The sequence below is a fragment of the Scomber scombrus genome, chromosome 22 (genome assembly GCF_963691925.1).
Source record: "Scomber scombrus chromosome 22, fScoSco1.1, whole genome shotgun sequence".
Classification (NCBI taxonomy): domain Eukaryota; kingdom Metazoa; phylum Chordata; class Actinopteri; order Scombriformes; family Scombridae; genus Scomber; species Scomber scombrus.
Window position 1 is genome coordinate 11,725,900 of NC_084991.1, and position 21,112 is coordinate 11,747,011.

The window sequence follows — 21,112 nt, forward strand, 5'->3', positions numbered from 1 at the left end:
TATTACTGTGATCCAATACAGCTGAGACCATTCTTTTATCTGAATGGAATAAAGAGAATTTCTGACTGGTCTCACATTAGTATGCTCGGCGCGCGACGTGATGTCTCTAAACAATTAATTATCCCAGTTTTTCGAAACAATCAGCTAAATTATGAGTCTACGGATTGGATTTTTGTCAGGAGGTCGAGGAGAGGTGAAAGAAATGATGAAGCATTTGAAAGTTAAAAAATGCTTTGCCAGCTTTACATAGTTATATACTCGAAATTATGACTTATTTAAACTTTAAACAACAATAAGGAATATTATTGACTTCTTAATGTTGAGGCAGACTAGTTATTTGATTCTTCTGTGTTAGAGATCCTTGATGTAGGTTTTTAACCCAGATCTTCACTGAAATCAATACAGGCTCTTGTAGTTCACTGGAACTTATTTCTTTGCACCTGACCTGAACTGTTTTTTTCCTCTGTGTGGACGTTTTCTACTCAGCCACACAAGGCAACACAAAAGGATTGGCCTGGAAAACAGCTTAGGAGGGTTTTGATGTTGTATCCCTCTCTTCCAAAGACCCCTTTTTTATTCAACAACTCTTGCTCTCAAAATCTCTGAGGGATTTTTTGAAATGTATTTATTTATTTCTGCAAGATGTTGATGTATCTCCTGACCTCACCTCGCAGCTATCCTTTCAACAGGGCAGCAGGGGTGCACACTAATAACCCAACTTTTAACAAGCCGCTTTCTGGCACCATCAGGGATGAAAAGCATTTCAGGAGTAGTGGTGAATTTTTGGCTGCGAATGCTGAAAATTAAGTGTGTGCACGGACACCTACACACAGCCATAATTTGATATTATCTTTATCTGGGAAGTCTGTTCTCCACAGAGACAGTTATTGATGAAGAGAGTGAGGCTATAAAACAAACGATGATTTAATCACCTTTATACTACTCCAAGGACAATGGAGAGAGTTGCAAACATCAGCGCTTGTGCGTGTGTGTGTGTGTATCTGATGTGCGTGTGTGTACATACTATATGCCTTGTTTCCTCATAATTTGCTATCTGTGTACATGAATGCTAAAGTGTGTGTCAAGTAATTGATTATCCTTGAGAAACAATTCTGAACTTCTATATGCTTGTCTTATAGTGTGTTGTGTGTGTGTGTGTGTGTGTGTGTGTGTGTGTGTGTGTGTGTGTGTGTGTGTGTGTGTGTGTGTGTGTGTGTGTGTGTGTGTGTGTGTGTGTGTGTGTGTGTGTGTGTGTGTGTGTGTATGTGTGGGAGTGTGTGTGGGTAGGGGTAGATCTGGGTGCCTGTGCAGATTTTGTCATTTTAGTTATTATCCTTGAGAGGCTTTTAATTTGGGGCTAATGAGTATTAGTTTTAGGAGTCATGGGCGGGGGTGTGTGTGCGTCTACGAGGGTACGTACAGTGTGTGTGATTAACGGGAGTGATGTCGTGAAAGCGACAGACTGTACAGATGTTCAATAAATCGGCTGGAACGGGCAGGGAGGAAAGGGGACATCATTCACTCTCTTTCACAAACACACACATACACACAAGACATGGATACACACACTCAGTCATACACTGTGCACATACAGCAGATGTAATGTGTTAACACTGGCATAATCCTACACACCTTTACACCTTGAGCTGGGCTGATGAAACAATAAAGAAGAGCTAATAAACAAAAAGGCTAAGAGCTTATTCATGAAGTCTGGATTAGTGTGTAGTATGGGAGTATGGGATGTTTGAGTCTGTGTGTGTATGCTTGTTTATGCAGGTGATGATTTGTTCAAGACAAGCAGCAAAGTCCACTTTTTTGCCAGTTACTCCACCTCCAAATATGGACATTTATCAACTTATACTGTACAGACATCATCAGTTTCATGGCATCTTTACAATTGAAATGGATTTACCTGCACATAAAAATGAGTACATAAAAAGTGTTACCCACTGCATTAACAATTGACGTCAAGAGCTTCAGTATGTGACATGTTTGGAGTAACAGTGCTTTATCGCATATTGTGAGTGAAACACCTAATATTCCCTGTGACTGCTACTCTCGTCATTCCCCACAATGGGAAGTGGAAGTGTGAAGTGTGTACTGAGGATATTTCCTGTCACTCATGCTGTGTGCGGTGACGTGATTATGAATCATAATCTTTGCCCATTCATCCCTCTCCCTTGTTTTTCTTTGTTACTGTTGATACCCAACACCTCCCACCTCTGCTGTAATTTCCTTTCTACATAGTCTTAACACTGTTTTTCTTTTTTTTTTCTTTCCCCTGCTGTTGTTGTTATGATTCTCTGCTTCTTTCTTCTTCTCTTTCTCTCATTCATCCCTGCTTCCTTTACCTCCAGCCTTTTGTTTGTTAAATTTCCCTACTTAGTTTTCTGTTCCTCTGTTTTTCTCTGCTTCCTTTATCCTGGGTCCCCTTTCATCACCCAGTCATTCTCTTTTGTTTTCTGATTTTGTCATCTTTGACATGAATGTTTAATATTGCAATCTTTACGCTTGTTGGTGGGTTCTCTGAAGTTACTCAGCCAGTAATGCTACATCCTCTCTTGTGGATTTTCTTGGAGATTCTATGGTGGCTGTTGCTATCATACTAACCAACCAGTTATTATTCTATTCATCTCAAAATGCTGATGTTTTTTGAAGTGTAAATCCATACCATTTCCCAGTTTTTACAACTAAACTTTCATAAAGTGGTTAAAGGCTCAATCAAGGCGGAGTCACAGAAGCTAAGTGATAAGTACAAAATGCAAAACGGAGACTACAACAAAAAAAGATAATAAATTCTCTTCGATTTCTCGCTTTCTCTATCTTTCTATCCCAGGTGGTGTATGTATTGCTCAGTCCTTGAAGATCCCCAGGGAGCCCAGGCCAGGGGAGTTTGACAAGATCATCAGACGCCTGCTGGAGACCTCCAATGCCAGGGCCATCATCATGTTCGCTAATGAGGACGACATACGGTACGTGCTGTGCACTTCAACTACTACCCGGCTGCCACTGCTCAACAATTCTCTAGTTTTATAACATTTTCTGTGGCATTGTAACCTTATTTGACAAGAAAACCTAAATATATGCACCCAAATCCTTCACCTCTTTTTCTTGACTTTCCCGGGCTACATACATGCTCTCATTCTCTGCTCTCTCTCTCAAACAGACGAGTTCTGGATGCAGCGAAAAGAAACAACCAGACAGGTCACTTCCTGTGGGTGGGTTCAGACAGCTGGGGATCCAAGATCTCTCCCGTGATTGGCCAGGAGAGAGTGGCTGAGGGAGCCATCACAATTCTTCCCAAACGAGTGTCTGTGGATGGTAAGAGTGTGTGTGACTATTCCACGCATCATTACAAATATATTCAATACTATGACAACCACAGTGAATAAAGATAAAATAATAGGTGAAAACTTGCTCTTGCTAATCCACTCTGTGACTTGCTCCACTTTACCTGTGGATGGTGTGTGGAATGTGTGTCTGTGTGTGCTCAAAGTCTAATAGATCAAATAAAGGGGACAGGGGGAAAAGACCAGACACAGAAAATGAAAAGCACTCATGTTCCCTCGCTCTTGATCCCAGCGGGCAACAAGTTTTTGCCATTAGGCCGGGGAGGATATCCTCATTTGCTCCTTGTCAGAGCTCCCTATTAGATAATTGTCTCCTGGAGGGACGCAAAGGCGACAAGATATAAACTGAAAGCGAGGGAGAAGGGAGTGTATGGAGAAGTTTAAATGAATCAAAGTGCGCTTTGGATACTCAACATGAGGAAACTCGCCAAGGATAGATGGGAGAGTTGAGAGTCAAATGGAAACAGTGAAAGCTCGATAAAGAGAAAATATACTTGGCTACCAGTTTATTTAGCACACCGAACAATATGATGCAATCTAATCTGATATCTTTGCAATAAACCCCACCTTTGTGAAGCTTTAAATGTTCAGCTTTTGTTACCAATGTGTTAGAGAGGATGTTTTAGGCTGAGGAAGTGCCTCAAATTTTGTCCGCCAATATTCAGATTCCTCAAGGGGGCGTTTTATCTTAATAATTTTTTTGGTAGTAAATATTGAAAAACAGTTGTCCTTTTCAAGGCTTTTTTAATTACAGTTTATATCATTGTTGTGTGTTACACTTCATTCTTGAATTTTTGCACCATTTAAACTATTCAATGTTAATTGGTAAGCTTTAGAGATGCTGGTTGGTGGATTTTTTTTCTCAATTTGAAGAGAACCACACTAGCATTTTCCCCCTGCCTTCAGTCTTTGTACTAAGCTAAGCTAACTGTCTCCTGGTTCCAGCTTCATACTGTATTTAGCATATGACGTCATTTTCTCTCTTAATGTGAGAGACCTAAACTCAATGTTGTTCAACTGTACCACAGATGCATATGTTTTTATTTTATTAGTATGACATCTGTAATCACAAGGAGAAGTATGCAATCCCAGTTGAGTGTTCTTCCTGTTGAGCTGCACACAGGGAGTAAAACCCCTGGCCCCCGCAGTCTAACTATTAAATGAGCAGCACAGGTGCAAACAGGACTTTTATTTCCCTGACAGCAGAGAAGATTAATCAAGGCAGCTCTTGTCAGCCTTTACAGCGAGTCAGGCATGGCACAGGCTGTCCAAGTCAGTCTGATAGTCCCAAGGGGTTTCTTCATCCTCCACGGTTTGTTTCACATGTGCTGTGTCGCCCCCTAATGCAGTCCCAGTGGTGTTGGAAATGACACTTTCTTTTTATTAGTGAGGTGTAAACATGCTTCGCAATCTTCTCTTGTCATACTTGAGGGTCCTCATGAGCAGTAAATAGCTCTGCCTGTTCGCATTCTAGCAGACACCAATCCGGTGATGGTGTTATGTTATATTGGCCACACTCTAGAGATACAATTGTTGGGAGGGGCAAATCAGACCAACAATCTGTCCAATTATGACAGATTTATGGTCTGATTTGCCCCTCCCGACAATTGTGGGGCTGTTCAAGGTTGATCTTAACAGATTATCCAAATTATTCAATAATGCTAGAGACTTCAAATCCTAAATATTAAAATCGTGTAAAAGGAACAGCAATGTAATATTCCACAGTAGCCAATGAGAGCGAGCTGATCGAAAAACGTCAACAACCGAATGTTGCTTACAATAAAACTTTGTTTCCAACTCACGTCCAGCTGATTGGTATGCAGAAGTTCGCCTCCATGTTTGTTTGTATCTGAAGTCACGTTTGAGTATACAAGTATCTGTGAGATCCCACATCCCTGGAATCACAACTCTGAAATCGCCATCTTGACCGAATTATCTGGCATGTGTGTTTTTACAATTAAAATATTAAAAATGTGTTAAATCTGTTGTTAAGTCTGTGGTTTCCCATGTTTTTAAAATCAGTTAAGATCACTGAAGATAATATCCTCTGGTGTCCACTTGGCATTACATAAGGAGCATCTAGTCTCCCTGAAATACATTTGTGCCATATTTCTCATAGACAACAAAACAAAAGTCCAATTAGTTATGATATGAACAAAGTAGTACAAGTACAAGAAGTGTGTTTTCTTTCACCCATCTCTTCATCACAGCCTGCCAGCCTCTGACAAGTATTTCCATTCCTACAAGTGGGAGTGTGTTCTTGCCTTTTCTCCTCTCTACTTATTAAATTTGACAAGTAGCCAAGCGCATTGTGAAAGCTCAGTCTAAAATGTTGGCTCTCCTTGCCCGCGGCTTCAATAGTTGATAGGAGCTCCAATACTGAATGGCTCTACAGAAATGGATTTTTTAGCTATACTTTAGTTCCATAGGAAAGTCATAACATATGCTTTTGTGAGTCAAACCAGTGTTACACTGCCATGAAAACACGAGGCAGCATTATAATCCTCCTAATAGTACATCATGAAACCAAATCATAGGAGGTGTTGATATCAACTCTCAAAAGTAAAGTTTCTAAAAAGAACGAGAGAAAGAAGAAAATGGCAAACACAGTGTTTTTGACTGTTTAAAAAAACAGATTTTTCTTTTTTACAGCGTTTGACAGGTATTTCCGTAGCCGCTCACTTTCCAACAACAGGAGAAATGTTTGGTTCGCTGAGTTCTGGGAGGAGAATTTCAACTGTAAGCTGGGGATGCATGGCAAACGGCCTGGTAGCCTCAAAAAATGTACAGGTAAGACTCCTACACCTTGACTTCTTACATTATGAGTTTCTATCTATCATGGTTTCCACCGTTCTGTCTTTTTGTTCTCTTCCCAATCAAGTAGTCCACAAAAACCAAACAAACAAAAAAAGTCTTAGGCTTCATTACAGCATCCTGGCTCTGAAATTGTCGACAGGGAGAATACATGGGGTTTAATTAGTATATATATTGTAGAGAGCTGCTGGCTCTAATAAGTACCCTTAAAGCACAGATCACACTTGCTGTTAGGCTCCGAGGAGCAGTACGGCTCAACAAGAACAATTGTCTGTGTACGAGAAGCTAAAAGGCAAATTAAATAATCGTTGGAGACTGTGCTTGTAAATATGGTCATTTAATCTCCTCTGTGTGTATGTGTGTGTGTAGAGTGCACGTCTATTTGTGCTTCAATAATCACTTCTTCCTGTCATTTTGTGTAGTATGTGTGGTTTGACCTGCATTTTGCTGTCATATCAAAATGCTTGCAGCCTGTAATTTTACACAGGACCAAGCACTGCAACCAATATGTAACCTGTGTGTCTTTTGTTTTGTGCGCAAGATATAAGTGTGGCTGTGTGTGCACTTTCACATTGCCTACGTCTGCACAAATAACTGCACACTTACAGCAGAGTCAGTCATTGGACATCACCTGTATATATGTCCATAATCCAAAACATAACACCATTCCAGTACTGGTGCTGTATGACCTCATGCTGCTGTGATTGAGTCTGTATGTTTATGCGCATGTGTGTGTCACAGTGAGTATTCCCCAGCTGACGCCCGTCATTAGTTCACATAATTAGGTTTGTAAGGGCTGTGACTCCCATTGACCGTCTATTACTTGCACTGGCATCTGTGTATGTGGGCGTGTACGTGTCGAGGGTCCTGTAGTCGCCCGACAGAGTCCATTAATTCCAAGTGCTGGGGTTCGCGACCCCCAAATCATCAACACAGAACCCAATCAGCAGCCTGCTGCTCAAGGTCGCCACGGTGACACAGCTGATGGGAGGATGTGGAAATGGATGGGATTATTGCATGTGAATGGGCTGATGGGGACAGACAAATAAAAAGAAAATCGTGTCAACAAGTGTAAATAAGAAAACATTTTCAGGAAGAGATGCAGAAAATAAATAAATACATAACGTGTGGATACACAAATTAGAAACCAAGAGGTGAAGAAATGACAATAAAATGCATGAATAGGAGAGGAAAAATAACAAATGGTAGTGGACAAACCAATAAGAGACAACAGGAGAAGGACATGAGTGAAAGCACGTGTTTCTGACCTGTGCCTAATCCCCTGCCAGGTTTGTTGAATACATGACCAGATAATTTGTTCTGAACATATACAAACAGCATCAGATTTTTTGCGGTAATATTCATTGTCCCAGATTAAATTCAATATTTAGACAACAGTCATTGTTTGTCCTCAGTGACTTTTTTCCGGTTTTACCAGATGTGTTGGGCAGCGCAGGATAAAGCTTGACTGATGTTGCTTTTTACCTCATGATCTGATGTTGATCTGATCCGATATTGAAGCCCGAGACCTTGCAGAGTATATCTAAAAAGGGTTTCAGATTTTCTTTTGTTTTGTTTAAAATCTATTTTCATCTGGACCCCCTACTGTTGCAGCAAGCTAAACCAAATAATGCAGCACGCTACTATGGCCTGATTTATTTTATTTTATGTTTTGTTTGTCAACCATTATCAGATTTTTAATCATAGACACCTCCTACCAACGTTACCAACATCTAGGCCTCTTTCCATTACGTACAAACCATTTTTATGTAAAATCATACAATGTGGCCCAATGAAATTCTGACTTGTATTTTCCCACTGTCTAAACTTCCTTTTCTATTTACAGCTTTTATTTGAAGGTGCTGTTCAAATGCAAATCATGCTGTGTTATTTGAATAATATTCTGCCGGTACTTTGTTGAACTATTATGTTATAAAGGTTACCATATATTTTGTGGGCTGTTAAACACATACATATTAAGAGGAATCTAAATGGCAGTAAAAAACAATTGAACTCAGAAAATAAAGCAACATATACAATACCTCACAACTACCGATTGAGCGCCCTCTTTAACCACATGACTCACACATCACGATACGACTTCTTTTGCTACTGTCTTTCATTCTAACCTGAGAGAAATCCTTTTAACTTGATTCTTTAGTGCAAGACGAGTTACATGAAGCCAATGCATATTTTATGGAAATACATCCAGTTTTCTGTAGAATGTAATACTACAACTAATGTTGTAGTTTTTATTATTTTATGGTTGTTACTGCTGCTGTACCATCAATTCTGGCCTGGTTCTCCAGTCCAATAACCACATTTAATGATTTATTTAGAGTACAACTTTCATCTCTCATCATTTCATCTTCCATCAAGGGAAAAGTCTAGCACAAAAGAAAAAAGGATATCCAAAGCTCTGAGTCAAGTAAAACCCCCTTTTTTCTGAGGATGGCTGCTATGTTCAGATCAACCAGGACAACTCAGACACGGGAATAAAACTTTGTCTTTGCTCTGTTGAAAGCGTGCAGTCAGGTAAAACAGATGCCAGAGAGGAAGCAGGCTGAGGCAGACATCAGATTGCAGATAAACCTGTACTCTTACATTCTCACAAATGCTTACACACCCAGTGGCTGCAAAACCCCCTCCAAAAACATGAATGAGTACACATGCTCTGTCTTAATTAATTTGGTACACTGACACCTGTCTCACTGGCCTTGTTTTTCTTAAGACACAGGTGTCTGTCTTCACACATCCATATTTAAAAAAAAATAAAGATTCACTAAAGATTACAACACAAATCTCAGTAAAATAAAATATTAGTTCAGCACTGTCTTTATCACACTTTTCACTTTTCACATATTAAAGCTGGTAAAATCAGACCAAACACCAACCACCCAAAAATTATGCCTTCAAAAAATGAAATGCTTGTAAAATAAAAGCCTGAAATATAAATCTGTTTACTTTAATGCATAGCAGATCTTAGATACTGCAATTTTCCATCACTTCCAGGTCACAGCCACACCATTTTGCCCACCTGTTTTCTCTCTCTGCTTCTAATCCCATCATGCTCTACAGTAGGGCTTTGTAGCTCCTCATAGAAAATGAATGGGAGGTGGCAGTTCCACCTTACTCAACGCTCTGTGACACCGTTTGAGCTCTGAAATCATCACATCCTTTTTCTGTGATATCAGCATCTCCCTGCCCTGGGCTGGTCACAAACACACTGAGACAGACATGACAAACACACCAGTGCATGTGTACACAAACAACGTGGAAAATAGAAAGCACATTCACACACACACACACACACACACACACACACACACACACACACACACACACACACACACACACACACACACACACACACACACACACACACACACACACATGCAGTCATATTTCATCACTTCAGAGGACATTACATTGTCTTATATTCATTTTCTGGAGACTTATCCTAACCTTAACCATAACCACCACATGCCTAACCTTACAAATACCCAACTAACCTTAACTTTAAACCAAGTCTTTTCTATAAAATTAATGTTTTTTGTTAAGCCTTGTATCCCCATAACATGACTATGTAAACAGATTTACGTCCCCACAACATGAGGAATACTTGGACCACACACACACACACACACACACACACACACACACACACACACACACACACACACACACACACACACACACACACACACACACACACACACACACACACACACACATTCTGTCCACACACCTTTCCACCTGGGCCCATGAGTGGATCCATTGCACCAGTGAATAGCACATTGGTTGTGACAGAAGCTATAAGCCTCAGGTACACACAGAGGAATTAAAGAACAGTGTGAGCAGGAAACAAGGTTGTTACACTGTTGGGTGTCGTTCTTTTTTTTCTCTTCTTTTTTTCTTTCTTTGTCTTCTCTTCTATGTGGGTTGCGACTCTTGTCGCTCTCTGGGGAATGACACCAATATTTTATCTTTCTTTTCCTCGCCTCCTGTGATCTTTCTTTACTTTGTTGACTGTCATTCTTTAGGCAACTTTCTCTCTGTCTGAATCTGTGTCTCACTGTCTTTCTACGTCTCTATCTGTCATCTCTTACTTTCCTGTTACAGTCAAATCAAATGTATCTTTATTGGCATGATAATATTTATTATACAGTATTGACATAGCACTTTACACACCTAAAATATAATAGATTTAAAACACAACAAATACTGTACTGAACAAAAGGAACAATAAGTTATATTTAATACATAACTTGAATTAATACTTTATTACTTCAATTAGTGAGGACGAAATGATTTTTAAAAATAATTTGTTAGTTTTAAATTAGTCAGTTGAGGTGTGTCAGCTTTAAATCTAATCTGATGTGCAATGTATTTAAACAATCTGCTTTTATTTAAAACAGTGTTTTTTTAAGGGTTTATGAAATTTAAATTGCTACAGAAAATCTCACACAAATGTCTGTCATTATCATGAGCAAAAAGAACTATAGAACTATTTCTAAGCAGAATATTTTCTTTTTCTCGTTTTACTCATTAAACTCTCACTGGTGTGGTTGAAGATTAAATTCTACACATGGCCATCAAAACTAATCTCCTGTATCATTTTGTTATAATTCACTGTAAATGTGGCAAATGAAAGTAAGCTGGGTCTGTAAACAAAGAATACTTATACATTAGTTCTTACATTTACAGTGAATAGTTATGACGGTGTTCTTTGAAGAGCTATTTGCGAAGCTATTTGTAATAATGTAAATTTTATGCAGCTGTATATGGATGAAACTACTGTTCCATGCTGGGTTTAATGGGTCCAATAACACTCATTTAGAAGTATTTCCACCCTAGTAAATGGTGGGAAACATATGGTGCAGATACAGACCATGAATAGTGAACTAAGAAATACAATGTCTCTGATTAGATCTCCAGGTGTAATGAATAAAGAGGTATTTAAATGTTTAATTGGGCATGTAAGTACAGATAAACAGTACACAAACCTTCCAAACATGATATTATTACTCTACATAAATGTCCAATGTATCACAATGTGTCCTCAGGTAAAAAATAAGTCAATCAGATCTGGCTCTTTTGTTTTTGTTGTTGTTAAATTTGAGAGTTAGGCATATTTAAGCTTTAACTAAGGGGGTCAAACCCTCTGTCAGGTGAGAATGACACTGTAGAGGATGTGTGAAAGGGAGTGCTCACTCTGTTGTAAGAGAAAATCCTATTTTAACAGTTTTAGGTTCGTGGTGTACTCTCCCTGATTAGCAAGATTACCATCAGGCTCTCATTCTTTTTGCGGCTGCCTAATGAAGGCTCCTACTTAATGGGCAAACACAGAAGATTATCAAATGCTTACACACACACACACACACGCACAAAGTTTTTTAAATTTCCCCAGTTTAATATAAAATATTAATACTTTACAGAGTGTTATTAATGGGAGAATTATCTTCTAAAGGCTACTAGGCGATAGTTTGTCCTTGCTTTCCGAGCATGAGGATGCATTTCTTAGTTGGTGAAAAAGTGTGCTTTTGAAGATGCAAAGTCTTGATCCAACACTAGGGATGTGTGCATGGATCTCTCTGTGCGTGATGCATGCAACAGTTCCATGTGTTAATTAGATCCTGACTTAACCCAACATGCATACATTAACAGTACCCTCTCACATAAACACATGTTCACTTGCTGCAAATAGACCATATCCTAACGAGGTAGATGGGGAAGGAGAGTTATTAGGCTCGCAGGCTGGATTAACTGTTCTCTCTCCTCTGTGTAAAGGCCTTAGGGCTGAACAGACTGAAATACGGAGACTAACACAGATGGAGAACTTGATGGACAATTACAGACATACAGGAAAAGACAGACAGATTGCAGGCTGGGAGACAGAGGCAGACAGTGCTTTATGGCTCTTTGCAACATTCGTTTTCAGTAGGTGAGATTGCGAAGTACCATTAAGCTGCAGTGAAATTATCCTTTTTCGTCTTCTTGTAGAGGACACGGTTATTTAACTGCTCACATATGACTCTTATATGTGTGTGTGACTGATTGATGAGAGGCAGACACATAAAATAGAGCATGTGTATCCTCTGCCCCCTCTACAGAGAGCACATGTGCACCTGAGTGCTTGTTGCTGTCACATGTAGTACTGTGTACTTGAATGGATCAATGTTGAACCGTCCATCTGTCACTGTCACAGACACATAAGCACACACACACACACAGACACACACACACACACACACACACACACACGCACACACACACACACACGCACACACACACACACACACACACACACACACACACACACACACACACACACACACACACACACACACAGTAATCCATCTTGAGCAAGCCCTGTCACCCACCACTCTTTGTCACTGATATACACCCAAAGGCACATCCTCATGTAAACTGCTTCAGCACACAAAACAACAAAACATGCACTACTGAAGAAGACACATCTAAAATAAAAATGATATTATTGAGGTTATGCACTCTGAATCCAACACTGACATACTGCAAAGTTGATTTGGTGAATTGCCTTTTTGTGCATTTAGCAGAAGAACACTGGCACACATGTATACGTTTGATGTATACTCTGCTTTTAGCTCTGTTTTTGGTCTTCACCAACTCCTGAGGGAAATACCTGGCTCTTTAGCTGCTAAATGCTCCACTATGTTCACCTGCTAGTTGTTGGGTTTGCCTGCTGTTCATTGCTAAGCAGATTGTGTAAAGTGGATTTATCAGAACATTGTTTTGCTTATAATAATGACCTGAAAGTCGATAAAAAGCTCGACAGGGCCGAGAGGAACTGCAGAGTTGGGTTATAATTCTCTGTTGGTATGTCATGATGTGTGACATCTTACACATCACATGGATATTTGACCTATTGTTTATGTCAAAATACTGATTAGTGCAGATATTTAGATTTAATAGCAAAATTGTATTTATGTACCCAAACATCAGCATTTAAACTGTAGGACATTTATTGCAGACCAAGTTTTGTTTTGTTCAACCTAGACGTTAATTAGCCTAGATTTTGACCATCATTCCTGGCTGGTTTGTGCACAGATTTTTTTCTCTCCTTTTAACAACCATCACTGCGAAATGAGTCCTCAAGGTAGGGTCAGGGTGGGCGTAAGGTTTGGGGTTAGTTTGGTCTAATTGTCTGTCTGCTTCTTACCCTGTTGCACTCTGTTCTAGTGATGTTGCCACATCCCCAGATCTCAGCAGTTATCAACCAATTTTAATGGCCAAAAACGATGCAAATTAGAGCCAGGTTTTAACGCACTGCAGATTTCTTCTTTTTCATTTCTCAGATGCTAAAGTGGTTTTAACAGTACTTTCTGCTTTAATTAGACATCATATGAGCCAGAGCCACACTATCATCATGTTGACTCCATTCTTCCTTTGGAGTGGGTGTGTGTATCACATCATATATTCCAAACTGAAGACATGTATGTGCATGTATTCACATATATAAAAATACCATACTCACAACTGCAAATACACACACATTTCTGTATCAATACTGGGTCATTGAAGCTTGGAGAGAACAAGTGCTGCTCTACTAATGTGATTTTACGGTTCGTCCTCTGCTCAACAATGCCTGTTTTCTCAGCTGAATACCTCCACATTCCCCCCATTCTTTTCCTCTCTTCTGTCCTCGTATTCTGTTGTTTCATTTGTTTGCTTCCTTTACATTTCTAAACATTCCTGACATGATCTTGTCTTCTATCTTCTATCATCGCTCATTCCTCCTTGTTTAGGTTGTGTTTTCCAATCCTGTCGTCTCTGATTCAACTCTCACCTTTATTGTTCTCGTTCTCTGCCTTCACTTGTGTCTCCTTGTATTCTATTCCTTTTTTTTGTGCGTATATGTGCGTTCTCGAGAGCAGTACATTGGGAGACTGGCTGACGTGAGTCAGCATAATATGAATAATGACGAATGAATAATTTATATTAGCTGTGTGTACTATCAGCAGTAATATATACCAGTAATAATGTAGAGATGTAATATATATTAGCCACATATGTCAGAGGCATCACATTATTTATGAAAAGTGGTGTTCTGCAGCGAATTGCTCTTTTTAAAGCAGAAAACATTCTTGCTGCAGTTTGACAGGAGGTCTGAGGAGAGAGGGGAAAGAGGATGAAAGATGAGAATGAGAGGGCTCAAAGAGAGCAGTTTCAGCCAGTAAAGAAACTCACCAGGCAGCCAACGAGAGCCATTAAATGATGACAACTTGGGTCTTGTTTTGACAGTTTTGACCTTCTATACTCAGTAATTTAATTGCTAAGATATGAGGATGTGGCAATATTCTTAAAAAGAAGTTTGTATCTGCAACAAAACAACAAAACAAGTAGTTGAGATTTAAAGAGTAACTTACTTCTAGATGGAAAAAGCAGTGTTTCCACTTCGCTCCCTGGTTTAAAGTATCAAGACATTTGACCTGCGACTACATGCAGCATCACTGATGGGTGTGGTCAGAAGTAGGCTCTGTAATTACAGGCAATAGTGATGTCACAGAGTACTGACACACCCTGTAGAGCACCTCTACGTCACTGAATACTTAAACCACCAGAGGGCATTTTCCGATTTTCAGATTCAAGCTACTCCTTAAACAAATCCCTGGAAGCCTGCTTTACCAAATTTACAACATGCACACTGCACTACATTCATCTTAATACGTTTAACTAATCAAAAGAAAAGCCATACTTTCGACAGATGCAAGAGCATGTGAGAGGACGGTAGGACTCCAAAATGTATCTGCAATTTATTTTATGAAACTAAACAGTAGCTTCATGTGCACAGTGTGTAAGAAGTCCTCACAAATCACTGTTAGGCCCCATTTCATAGGGAAAATGAAGGAAAGCAGTGATATGAAAACACATTCACCAGCATTTAGCCAGTGGCAGGTGTTCCTTTCCATCTAAGGTTGGTGATTAATTTAATAGCTTGCAACTATCGATTAATTAACTAAATGTTGCAGCTCTAAACTGTTTACTTGTTTACAACATTTCCTAATCATTTTCCACTTGTGTATCTTGTCTCATCTGACGTTTTTATAGCGATGATGCCATGTTCCCACTCCGGCAATTACAATGTAAATATAACCCATAGAAATAGTAATAAACTAAACTATTGAAATACAACCCAAGTTATAATAGGCTAAACATTCTGTATAAGAAAGCTGCCCAATCAGTCATTTAGTCATCAAACCAGGCTTTTAACTAAGTCCTTTCACCCTGCCTTTCAATATTTTCTAGTTAAAAACTGATGTATTGCACCAACATTCTCAGAAAATTGATGCTTGACTCCTTGACAGATTTTTCCACACTTTTATGTTATTGATCTGACTGTTGGCTCGGCACATACACTGTACATACTCTCCAGCTGAATGATATTAAAATGATATTTGACATTGATCTCAGATTCTGCCCACTCAAAAAAATGTACGCACCAATTAAGGAACACCTAGACACACACACACACACACACATGCACACACTCATACACACACAGAGAATTCAATCAGATGACTTGGTATTTGTGCTGCGGTGTATTGACATAACCCTTGGCTTCACTGCTCTCTTGTCAAATCATGTAGAGCAGAATCTCTGTCTGATGCTCATTTCCTATTCTTTCCTATTGATTATTCATTTCTTTCTTGGCAGATTAGCCCTGCAGCTAGTTCAAAGCCAGACGAGTACAGTTATAACAAGAGAACTATGTGTGTGTGTGTGTGTGTGTGTGTGTGTGTGTGTGTGTGTGTGTGTGTGTGTGTGTGTGTGTGTGTGTGTGTGTGTGTGTGTGTTTGTGTGTTGTGTTTGTGTGGGCGGGTGCAACTTTTAAAAAAAATGTTGTGACATATAAAGCAATAACACATGAAAACTTTCAGCAAAACAGCTCTATGTGTATTGCTACAACAATGATTTATAAACGTCTATGAATTATGATGTGCGTGTGGGCTGCATCCTCCTATTCTGTCATCTCCCTGATGCCTTTCAGACATGTTTGATAAATGAGAGAAACGCTAATTAAACAACCTTTATGTAAATGTATTCATCGCCATCTGAATTGAGTTTGCATTATTCTGTGGTTTATAAATACATTTTCTCATTTAATTATCCCCAAATTTATCGCATCCGCATCTTAAAAAGGAAAATGAATGCATGTATGCGAGGCCGCCTGAGAAAACAGAGAAAAAGGGAAGAAAATAAATGACTTATTTTAGGGGAAAGGAGTGGAAAAGGAGGGAATTGAATATGTGTTCCTAATTGATGTTTAATTAAGGAGCTTGTCCAAATCATTAGTCTGTCTGTCATCCTTGGTGCCATCAATCACTCTGTGTGTAAAACCTGGCTAGCACACTGGTCCATGAAGGCATCCATCAAACCACTTAGCCGGCATTTATACATTAGCCTCACCTCGCTGCTTTAATGTATTGGTTTGTGTTTATATTAGACACAGCATTGGCTTCACTGTCAAAGCACTAAAGCACATATTCTACTGGTTTCAGTCTCATTGCTGAGCCTCAACACAAATGAGCCATTAAAGTTCTGGGACTGAACAAGTGTTTGTATAACTTAATAGACACAGCTCTTAACAATGAAACATACTTTCAAAATCAGAATCAAATCAGGTCTAGATTCTGCTTGCCTACATCACTATTTGCTGATTTTCAACCCTGCAATATCTGTTGACGTGTACAGTGATGCAGGTGGGGGCAAAGAAGAACTACAGGCTTTTAAGTGGTCCATTCAAGACGTCACTTTTAAGGGTTTATATTTGGATCGCTGCTTTCTTCAGCGACCCTGTTGTTCTCATGAGAGTGAGTCATATTACCACCACCTCTACATTGATGTTGAAGTGCCAGGTTAGACGATTCAAGTGGTGTGTCATGTAGGATAAGAGATACGTAATGAGCGCCTGTTTAAAAATGCAGCATTCACATTGATTAATTATAATTCTAAAATGCCACCGTGAATTAATTTTAAAAGATCTCTTTTAATCATACCTTTCGCAGACCTTCAACTTGAGAAATTCCAAATGGTGGATCATTTGAAAATCAAACAAAACTTTCATCATAAGTCATTTTTGAACAAAGTCTCTGCCATGCCTGTGGCTCTTATTAAACAGAGTCTCTTGCATGCAGCCTATGCGACAAGAACAAATAATCAACCATAAAATATGAAAATGACTCAGGGGCAGATATGGAGATGATTGTGTCCTCATGCAGATTTTGGTTTGTAGATTTTTTATGAGACATGAAAGTTACTTTTCATCTCTACTTCAGCCTCTCAAATCTGTTTTTCTGTTTTTTTTTTTTTTTCAAACTTCTGATTGAAAATCCTCTGTTACCACGCAGCAGCTAACCAAACAAGCTGCCTGTGGTCTCTGAAATTATTAGCAGTGAGCAGAAAGGCTGAATTTAATTTAGCAGATGTTGGCTGAAAAAAAGGAAAAAGAGTATAAAGGTTATGACATGCAGGGTGCATATTAACACTCAAGCATTTTGTCCATTTGTCTCTGCCTCCAACTCAACCTTCGTCCCCCGTTTCTCCTTTACTCATCTCTCATTTTCAAACAGACACACAAAAAAGAAAAGAAGGCTTTCTAATGAATGTATCATTTTCATGTGTTAAAGTCTCGGTTAAAGATGTCTTTTTATTTTGCACCTGCGCACGCATTACACAAAGAGATGAAATGATTGGATCTGTGGCCACTTAATTGATGTGACAAGCTGTTAACTGACTGCAGACAATGGGTAGACAGATCCAATAAAAGCTGTATTGTATTATACAATTTACGCACGCACACACACACACGGACACACACACCCCTTTCTCCGGTTACAACACCTGATGCAATCCCAGGAAACAGAGACAGTGTGTTTCCCCAGTTGCCCCCACTCATAACAGCACCAGCCGTTTAACTGTCTCAAGGCAGGATTGCATTTTCTTGCGATATGCTGATTAATGATGCATCGTGTCGTTTCACATCTCATAAGGACAGCAGAGAGAAATTCTCATTATCTCATGACACGTTGATCTAGGGCTCAAAGTAAAACATTTTGTCGCACTTTTTTCTCTCTCAATGGGCATGTGCACCAATGCTGAATGCAAACATATCACCTCTTCGTACAGTAATAAAGTCACAAATATGGTTATTAAAATAATGACCGCCATCAGTAATTTTCATGGGTCAGCATTAAAATATCAAGACCTATTCTTACATCAATATCTCTCTATTGATGTCCATATTCTGAGCACATTTGTAAAGGATATTTCCCCCTTTTCTGTCTCTTCCTCACCAATTTGAGTTTCATTTAATGATCATCCGAGTACTAGTTTTGTCTTTGTAAGTTATACATTAAGAACATAGCAGCTTGTCACCTCTTAACATTGCATTTATAAACACTTGAATGGTGTTAATGAAGTTTATCACTAACAGAACTTTAGAGTAGCACTTGAACAGCAGATACACACAACATATTTTTCCTTTAAGGATAAATAGGTCTCATTATATCATAGTATTTGGGGAAATAAATATATATATATATATATATATATATATATATATGTATGTCAGTATTTACAAGTTTCCATAGTCAAATTATCCAAATGTAATAAAAAAGGTCTCAAACCTTTACTGCAACATAATTACCTTCTCATCTATCCATTCATGAGGTCAGCATGTTACAAACACCAGTTTTTAAAACCAAAATAACGCCAAAGAAATAATAACTGCCTTTGAATTTCTGCTCAAGCTGTTTAATGTGATGAATTGTATGTAGCAACCATAAGTAGCTAACTGCATGAGCTTCAAAGCTACAATTTGAAAACAGTTTGTTTACCGATAATCTGAAAATATGTGTGCTGAATTGGTGTGGGTGTTTAAGATACTGTTTACGTAGAATTGAAAATTACTTACTCGTGGACCATTTTCCCGTGATGGATGAAACTGCAAACTTTTAACAGCAATTGTTCGAGCCTAAAGGAGCAAAGTGTTTGTTGCTAAAAAGATTGATTTCCAGGTGTGGTATCACTTAAATGCCACCCATGTGGTATTTGCTGCTAATTAATGTCTTGTTTAGCTTTATTCATGGTCGATTAGCATAATTAGATCTGTGATTATGGCAGGACATTAGGCAGCCAGCTCAAGGGTTTTTTGTTTATTATTGAGACTGTATAGAGATGTTTCATGGTGCTCTGTTCTACTGATCCTGTATATATTGCTTTCTGGTTAATGCTGCACAAATGACCACTTAGCTGGTGCTTGAATCTATATTTTTTCACTTTGCTGTGATGTGGTGTGTTAGAAGTATACTATATCATCATTTAAGTAGTTTTAGAGATTGTGTCTCTTAACTGTATTTTGCAATACCCTCTGATGCACTGGGAGCAGGGCAGTAGATGATGCACATAATCAGCCTGTGTGTGTGTGTGTGTGTGTGTGTGTGTGTGTGTGTGTGTGTGTGTGTGTGTGTGTGTGTGTGCGTGTGCGTGTGCGCGTGTATGTGTGTGCGTGTATGTGTGTGTGTGTGTGTGTGTGTGTGGGGGGTTTGACAATAAGCCATATGGCCATACGGGAAAGTCAATTGTTTTTCCTGTGTGGACGTTTTATATTAGAAATGAAAGAGTCCCATTAGAGAAACCAGACCAGAGGCAATCACACTGCAAAAAGTGTATCAAATGGTGTAATTATGGATTTAATTTGTGATTCTTTTTGTATTCATAAAAGAAACAAAAAAAACCTTTTCATTTTAATCCTGGTGCAGGAATATCTGCTCAAAATCCAAACATCTTATTATCAAGTGCCCTGCTAGCCTGTATCATTGCATCATGCTAACGTGCTCACAATGACAGTGATTACATGCTGATGTTAAGCAGGTGTAATGTTTACCGTCTTAGTTTAGCATGTTACTGTAGCATGCTAACATTAGCAAGTACAGCCACCATCAGACACCATCACAATGTTTTTAGACTACAACAAATCTTTTTGGACCAGAATCAAAAACATGAGAGATTTGAGTGTGTGCATAGAATAAATAAAGAATATTTTACACTACCACATTTGCTGAACACTAATAGAAAATAAGGACAACACTATACAGATATGGCTGTGAGGTTAGAAACTGGGCATGTGGCCAGATTTTCAGAGAGCTAATGAGAAAAGAGCTCCCTTCTCTCAGCGACCACTGAGACGTGATTGTGTGTAATTATGAATGCCAAGCAGGTTGTTGGCCAAAAGGTGCGTACCTTCACTGGATAAATAAAGGTTACTGTCATATGTGCAGCTGGTTTTCTAATGAAATGTCAAATTAAAGCCAGAGATACACCAAACAGCATGTTTGATGAGCAACAAGTTGTAAGATGTCTGGTTGTTAGGAAACGACTCAATAGATTTGACCCTCAGTTTCACTCTGTTGCCTTGAGCAGGCAGTTTTTCAGGTAGTCTTAGTTATGCATTTTGCTCAAACCACAGCCCGCTGGATCAAAACCCTGTATGTGCTCATGAAATCAATGCTGCATTGCCTCAAAGCAAGCAGCCATACAGCCAGTTTTAAATCTCTACACAGGCTGGTAATAGTTGCTCTAGCTTAGCCAGATGTTGTTATACTGGGCACCAGTAGGAGACACAACGCTGTCAAAACACAAAGGCAGAGAATACAGAGAGTCTTCTGTACATGGTGTTGCATCTATTAGGCAGAGACAGTAATATGTGTGTGTGTTGGAAGGGGGGGGGGTTGTTTTTAAAAATTTTTTTATATATATAAGTTTCCCTTTTATTAATACAAACACTATACATACACAGATGACAAGAAGAAAAAAAACAGAACAACATAAATGCAAAGAAGTACACAGACAAACAAGTGAAAGGAGGGTGGGTGGATCCCTGAATAACTACGCCATTACACATAATC

The 21,112-nt window shown here is 39.0% G+C and overlaps 1 protein-coding gene across 3 annotated transcripts in view; it reads left to right on the forward strand.

Annotated features, from left to right (window-relative positions):
* The window catches only part of grm8a (glutamate receptor, metabotropic 8a), a 230,335-nt gene that overhangs the window by 162,347 nt on the left and 46,876 nt on the right, over positions 1–21,112 (forward strand). For 2 of the 3 annotated variants that reach the window (XM_062443400.1, XM_062443402.1), the window contains 3 exons: positions 2,837–2,972; positions 3,167–3,321; positions 6,003–6,140. In XM_062443400.1, the coding sequence (XP_062299384.1) occupies positions 2,837–2,972; positions 3,167–3,321; positions 6,003–6,140 (429 nt within the window). Of the gene's footprint in view, positions 1–2,836; positions 2,982–3,070; positions 3,322–6,002; positions 6,141–21,112 lie in introns of all 3 variants that reach the window. The other variant, XM_062443401.1, reaches the window with a different exon arrangement.